This window comes from Otolemur garnettii, unplaced genomic scaffold (assembly GCF_000181295.1).
Source record: "Otolemur garnettii isolate 467f Iridium unplaced genomic scaffold, OtoGar3 scaffold00099, whole genome shotgun sequence".
Taxonomy (NCBI): domain Eukaryota; kingdom Metazoa; phylum Chordata; class Mammalia; order Primates; family Galagidae; genus Otolemur; species Otolemur garnettii.
Genome location: NW_003852494.1, coordinates 1,174,966 through 1,182,074, shown reverse-complemented (window position 1 = coordinate 1,182,074; position 7,109 = coordinate 1,174,966). Strand labels below are relative to the sequence as shown.

The window sequence follows — 7,109 nt, the reverse complement described above, 5'->3', positions numbered from 1 at the left end:
CCCTGGGTAGAGTGCCGTGGCATCACAGCTCACAGCAACCTCCAACTCCTGGGCTCAAGCAATTCTCCTGCCTCCACCTCCCAAGTAGCTGGGATTACAGGTGCCTGCCACAATGTCTGGCTATGTTTTGGTTACAGCTGTCATTGTTGTTTGATGGGCCCGGGCTGGATTTGAACCCGCCAGCTTGGGTGTACATGGCTGGCATCTTAGTCGCTTGAGTCACAAGTGCCAAGCCTATCAGATTTTTAAAATATATGATGACTCCCAAACAAGACAAACCCATAAATTTTATTACTAATAACAAAAATCACAATCCAAGACACTTCTTAAATAGAGGCCACAAATTAACAGCTAATTTTGAAAGGCAGACTCATAAGGCATACTATTTTCAACTGACTAAAATTTCTACTTTGAAAAGTCAAATTTTTGTAGACATAAAATACTTCAACTTACTTTTCCAAAGCATGTTCCTAAAAATTCTGAATCAAGTCCATGTAAGTCCCAACTAAAAGGTATGAGGATCTATTTAAAATGAATTTGGCTTAAACTGGACATAAATGTTTCATCTACTCAAAGGACATGATTGTAGGTCATACTTTAACCCAGTGTAGTGCTTCCCTAATCACACATTAGTACAGACTCCATTTGGATACTGTTGAAACCATTCTGGTTCTGTACTGCCCAGTTTTATAAAGCACTACTAAAATTCAAGGTATAGCCTTCTCCCACCCAGGTTCCCCCACCAAAAAACCTCCACAGAAGTCCCTATCTGCTATGATTTAAAATCTCTTTATAAAAATATATCTTCTAAAAGTATAATGCTTCTAAAACTCAATTACTTGCTCTGCAAGGAGTCATCCAGAATCTTTTTAAGAGATTATTTTTTTATCCACATTGTTGTATCCATCCTTTTATTTTAAACCAATTTGTTTCTTTATACTTGACGTAATTTTTTTTATAGGAAACCAATGGTTGCATGTTGCTTTTTTAAAAATCCATTCTGACAGCTGGACATGGTGGCACTTGCCTACAGTCCCAAATACTTGGTGTCAGGGTCCCGCCCCAGGGGCAGGGTCCACTAAGACCTGTGGAAACTGCCAGTGAAATGAAGAAATACAGTTAGAAACAACGGTAAAGGAGGAGACATGAGACAGAGTAGAATTAAAAGTAGAAACTCAGGGGTCCATTGCCCATTTGTGGAATTCTGTCAATGGCCTAAGAGATGATTAACAAACTGAGAGAGAAGCTGGAAGTTAGGAAACTTTAAAACCAAGCTGGAGAATCTCTAAAAAGAATTCGTGAACCAAGAAAAAGTAGCTCTGAAACTATTAACAATGATGAAATTTCTTTAAAAATAAAAGTAATGGCCAGCTCTCACCTGTAATTCTAGCACTTTGGGAGGCCGAGGTAAGAGTATTACTTGAGCTCAGGAGTTTGAGGCCAGTCTGAACAAGAGCAATAAATATCCCTGTCTCTACTAAAAATAGGAAAATTAACTGGGTGTAATGGTGGGTGCCTATAGTCTCAACTACTTGGGAGGCTGAGACAAGAGGATTGCATGAGCCCAGGAGTTTGAGGTTGCTGTGAGCTATGATGTTATGGCACTCTAGCCTGGGGCAACAGAGTGAGACTTGGTCTCAAAAAAGAAAAAAAGAAAAAAAAACAGAATAAAGGTTCAGTGGTGCCTGTGGCTCAAAGGCGTAGGGTGCTGGCCCCATATGCCGGAGGTGGTGGTTTCATACCCTGCCCGGCCAAAAACCGCAAAGAAAAAAAAAAAGAATAAAGGTTCTATCAAGTACATTAAAATTATTATGACTGTTTAAAAACAGCAATTCTACCTAACCCATTCACTTCTTAAGTAAAACTTAGATCTTAATAATTTTGTTCACGTAATCTTTATACTTTAAAACTATTTTTAAGACTGACTTTACTCACAAAAACACTCCAAAATTCTGACCACAGTCAAAATCAGATTCAAAGGCAGGAATATGAAATTGTTTTAATTTCACTTTTAGGTTTCAAGTTTAACCAAGCTTAAATAAACATCTGACAGTTTTATAAGAATTGCTTTACAACTCAATATTCAAAGGTCAGAATTTACAAGGCATAGACCATGCTGCCATTTTTAAAATAAGTGGTTTCTGTAAACTGTGGTCTAGCATGCAGGGGCGTTTTTGTTGAATTTTGGATCTCAGTTATGAGTCAGAATGAATAAAGAAGTTATAAACATATACAACACACACACACATACACATGTGCACACAAAAGCGGGAAATGCATCAGAAGGATAAAGTACCAGGAGATGGACTAGTTCTGAATTCCTATGTCATCAAGTAAATCTTGACCAGTACTATAAAAGAGGATGGGATGAGGAATCCAGGTGCTAGTCCCAGTTCTGTCAAAAACTAGTGCAGTAACCTTAGGGATGTCATTTGACACATTGTAGGCCTGTTTCCTCTCCAGTGATTCTAAGTCTTAAGTCTCTTAATAGTCTGATTCTATTGGTCAGTAGCTTAGAGCTATGGGAAACCCAGTAATTACACTAGGCAGCTCTCATATTTTTGTGTACCTAGGAGGTCAAGCCATATACAATAATAAGAGAACTTGGGATTAGCCACAGGGAAGAAGAAACAAGAAAAGTGTACATAGCTCCTGCTGGGACTGGTTCACTCCTGTTGTACCTAGTAAAAGAGAAAGCACCTCTGCCAATTTTCTAGAGAATGATAGGAGTGGTTCTTATGTCTTACCACACCCACCATAGTTGGTTTTTCCAAAAAAAAAAAAAAAAACCCACTGGGGACTCAACAAAAATGTTGTGAAGCACAAAGTACTATTAGTCACTCTATGACTAATAGGACAGATCAATTCTAAACTAAAGAAACAAAACAGCTTTCTCTTTCTCATATAAAAAGAAATAAACAGCCTTCATTCCAGTCAAGGAGTCCTAGAGGACCACAATAAATAATCTGTGTTGCACAGATACTTAGCAATAAATACAGTATTAAGCCAAAGAAAATGAATTTTCTATAGAGCCAAAAGGTTCAAAAGCAATGAAATTCAACATAACTTTAGTTCTCAACATAGCCTTTTAATGTAATCCAGATTATAACTCCATCTTCTAAAGTAGAAAGCAGTATTAAAGACTCACTGAGATTCATCACCTCTTTTATAGCAAGAACTAATCAGATCATCCTGTGGTAGAATGGTATCAATAAAATAGAAGTCACCATCATATGAACGGGTTCATGGGAGCCAAGGATCAAATGAGGCCAACTCATGAAGTTATTTCAGGTGGCTCCCAAGATTGCTTTCTGGAAGAGCTCTTCCATAACAGGACAGTCCTGGAGAACCTGTCCTTCACTGTCCCCAACCCCACCATTTTCATATATGCTTATGTTCATGCTTGATCTTTGTCAAATGTGGCTAAAGACCATCCCTTGGTCATATAAGCAACCATCTATCTGTGACTTGTGGCATTCCTTTCAAGAAGTGTATAGTGGCTCGGCACCCATAGCTCAGTGAGTAGGGCACCAGCCACATGCACGAAGGCTGGAGGGTTCGAGCCCAGCCTGGGCCTGCTAAACAATGACAACTGCAACCAAAAAATAGCCGGGCATTGTGGCAGGTGCCTGTAGTCCCAACTACTTGGGAGGGTGAGGCAAGAGAATCGCTTAAGCCCAAGAGTTTGAGGTTGCTGTGAGATGTGATGCCACAATACTCTACCGAGGGCAACATAACAAGACTGTCTCCAAAAAAAAGGAAGTGTATAGACCTGGGGTTCTTAATCCAATACCCATGCATGGGCTTTAGGCGGTACATGAATGGACTTCATATAGTCACTGAAGTCCCTGAAAGCTTTTGTCTATGTGCACAGTCTTCTGAGGTGAGAGCCCTTGAACAGCCCAAAGATCCTCACAGGCTGCGAACCAAGGAAAGCTAAGAACTACTGGTTTAGTCCTATGTATGAAACAGAAAAAATCTACCAAAAAGTGTCTATATGAATGAGATAGGAAGTAATGCCTGTTATTTGCAGTGCAAAATAACAAAGGGTACCATCTATTCAAAACAAAAGAAAACTAGGATCTGATGAGCAGAAGCTATAGTGCATAGGACCAGATAGTTCACTCTCTTCATCCACTAGTCTAGACAAGGAAAATGAAGAGAGGTTCTGCTCCAGAGCACAAATCACATAACTACTAAGTGACAAAGCTGAGCATCAAAATAGGCCAGGTTTCTGCCAGGATGCCAGACCATAAAATTATTTTTATACTTTTTTAGAATGAGTTTGATCAATATTCTCCATATCTTAAGGTAGCTTCAATACAGGAACTTGATACATTTAAATAACCCCAAATCATCAATCAAATCAGAGATCTTTCACAAAAGCCAGCATACAGCAGACTTAAAAGGTGAACCCCTTCTAGTCCTTATCTTAAACATTGTTATTGTTATTAAATTTAAAGCCTTTTTAATTTTGTGAAGGCAAAAAGTGGAAACCTGATAAACACATGTATATGTAAAAAAAAAATTTTTAAAAAAAGGTGAACCCTCACCCCTCCTGTTGAATTATGAATGCAACTTAAAAAAAGCAGGACACTTAAAAAAAGCAGGACACGTCACAAACTCATTGAGGCACTTCTAAATGCACTGGGAAAAGATACCTACTGATAGTCCTTCAAAAAATACAGAGTTGGTCATGCTAACTTCAGATTGTATCTGTACAATTTCAATCCACAAGCTCCTAAACCTTCTCTTTCAAAGGTGAATATTAATAGCACTGCCTAAACACTAAATGATTTGTTTTCAAGCCAGGTAATGGGGTCATTCATAAATTAAACTGAGTACAACCTTTCCAGTCCCATGTTCACAAACACTACATGTGGTAGAACTAAAAAGACTTGGCAATTATTCTGACATCAGATTAAAAAAATAATTACTATCATAAAAAAGTTACGGAACCGTTTGCTCCAATGCCAAACTTTCCCTCAACACATGAAATTTAAAGTAACCAAAAATTCAGTCTCACCTGAGAAGTGAAACCAAAGTGATATCTGAACCCAAATTCAATGACAACATGTCCTTCAACTTCAAAGGAAGTGCTTTATTTATGAAAAAAACTTCAACGGCATATATTATGGTATACACAACGTCTCCAAAGATGTACATTATGGTAAAGTTTCTGATTGCATTTCAATTTTATTTAGTCTTTCCTGCAAGCCCTGTCCCTAGTCTCCTGCCCCCAAAGGTGTAACTAGAATAGGCCTTAGGAAGCACCTGTGGCCTGCAAAGGCTTTGACCAATTCTCAGAGCTTTCTTGGCTGCAGTCTACAACCAGGTACGGCCACTCTATTTTGAGTCTAGGAGACTAACCCTGTTACCTCCCAAGTGACCACAAGTGGACAAGATCAGTTTAGGAGAATGTGCGTTGAGTTTTCCCATAAAGCCAGCAGCCCCCACTGCTCAGACTCCGAAAAGGATAGAAGATTTGGTCACGATCCAGGCGGCCAAAGAATACGGCTCATGAGTGTGTCTGCTCAGAATCCCATAGCCTGTGGCCGGGCTCTGGTGTCATGAGCACGCGAAGCAGCAGGGATCACCAGGGCACTAAGAGCGAAGAGGGAGGGAACCATGCGAGGTTAGGAACCTGCAGGTGTCACCACAGAGGTGAGGAGGTCGCCGCGGGCCGGCACAGCCAAGTGACTAGGAACGTGGCTCTGGATTCGGACAGACTGACCACATTCTCAGACTGTGACCTTGGTACGTGGCTAGACCGCTCTGCACCCCAGTTTCTTCATCTCTAGAAGAGGTGGGTGTTCCAGCGGAAAACGCGCCTCAGAGCTCTTGGCGCGGCGCCTGGCGCATAGTAAGCGCTCCCTACAAGTGAGCTCTCTGGCTCCTCTCGCCGCCCGGAGGAACTGGGGAAGCCCCGCGCGGGGAAGTCCCCAGGAGGCGGATCCGGAGCTGGGGTGGAGGGTACTCAGGCGAGGGACTTACCGAGCACATCAGCGGAGCGGTGCCGGGCCACGAAGCACGCGTCGTCCCCGTAGCACGCGCCCTTCTTGAGAAGGCCCTTACGGAAGTCCTTGCCGAAGCCGCAGCCGGCCGTCACCAGCCCGTAATCGCCACCGCCACCACCGCCACCGCCGCCGCCGGCTCTGGGGTCGGTCTGCGAAAGGCCGCCGAGCACGGCGCGGGCCACAAGCCGCCCGTATGAGAGGACCGAGAACATCGCCGCCGCCGCCCCCCCGAGGAGGCGGGGGGTCGGGGGAGCAGTAGGTCGCGGAGGCCCGGAGCCGGCTCTCTCCTCAGCCGCAGCCGCGCCGCCGCCGGGACGCTCCTCAGGGCGGCGCGCAGTAGCCGCCGCCGCCCCTGCCCGACGCGCGGGGCCTCGCACACGCTCAGCCGCGCGCACCGGAGCCAGAGCGAGGTCAGAGCCGGCGGGTCCTCCGCCTCAGCCCAACTGAGGTCCCGGCTGCAGCCGCCGCTGCCGCCGCCATCTTCCGCTCCACTAGCGTGTTCCGGGCCGCGCCGACAGCGCCGCCCCCTCTAGCCACGCCCCAGGCCACGCCCCGATTCGCGGTCCATACCAAAGCTCCGCCCCTCGAGCTTTCTATCCTATGCAATCACCGAAGTTGAGCATGCGCGGAGGATGTGTCCGCAGTGTCTCCTGGGAGTTATAGTCCTATAGTTGTAGTCACTTTTGACTTTGCTGCTTAGGCTCTAAGTCTAAGACCTGAAGATTCCCCACATGCTGGGTTTAGGTTAACTTAGTGAGAATTACAGGTGGTCTGTTTGAAGCTTTTCTCCCCTATTTGAACTGTATATTTTAAAGACTTAAAAAATAATAATAATGCCACCATCTCTTTAAACAAAACCTGAAAGAAACCAGGATTCCAGTCACAAATTGAGAAACAGAGGTACACACGAATCTAATGGCATATTCACAATTAATGTACTGGAAAGGTTTAAGGTGGCAATCTGTTTGAAAAGAAGAGACTATTTGCATAATCTTTTAGGAAAAATTGAGAAAATGTAATATATCTCTATCAGAGTGGAAGGGGACACCGATGGTGTCTTGTCCCTTTTGCTCTGGCCATGCTCACAGCTGC

The 7,109-nt window shown here is 43.6% G+C and overlaps 1 protein-coding gene across 1 annotated transcript in view; it reads right to left on the bottom strand.

Moving 5' to 3' along the window:
- PPTC7 (PTC7 protein phosphatase homolog) overlaps window positions 1-6,694 on the bottom strand; it is a 50,031-nt gene extending 43,337 nt beyond the window's left edge. The window contains exon 1 of the mRNA XM_012809054.1: window positions 5,995-6,694. Coding sequence (XP_012664508.1) covers window positions 5,995-6,229 — 235 coding nt within the window. The 5' untranslated portion in view covers window positions 6,230-6,694. The remainder of the gene's footprint in view (window positions 1-5,994) is intronic.
- Between the last annotated feature and the right edge of the window lie 415 nt (window positions 6,695-7,109).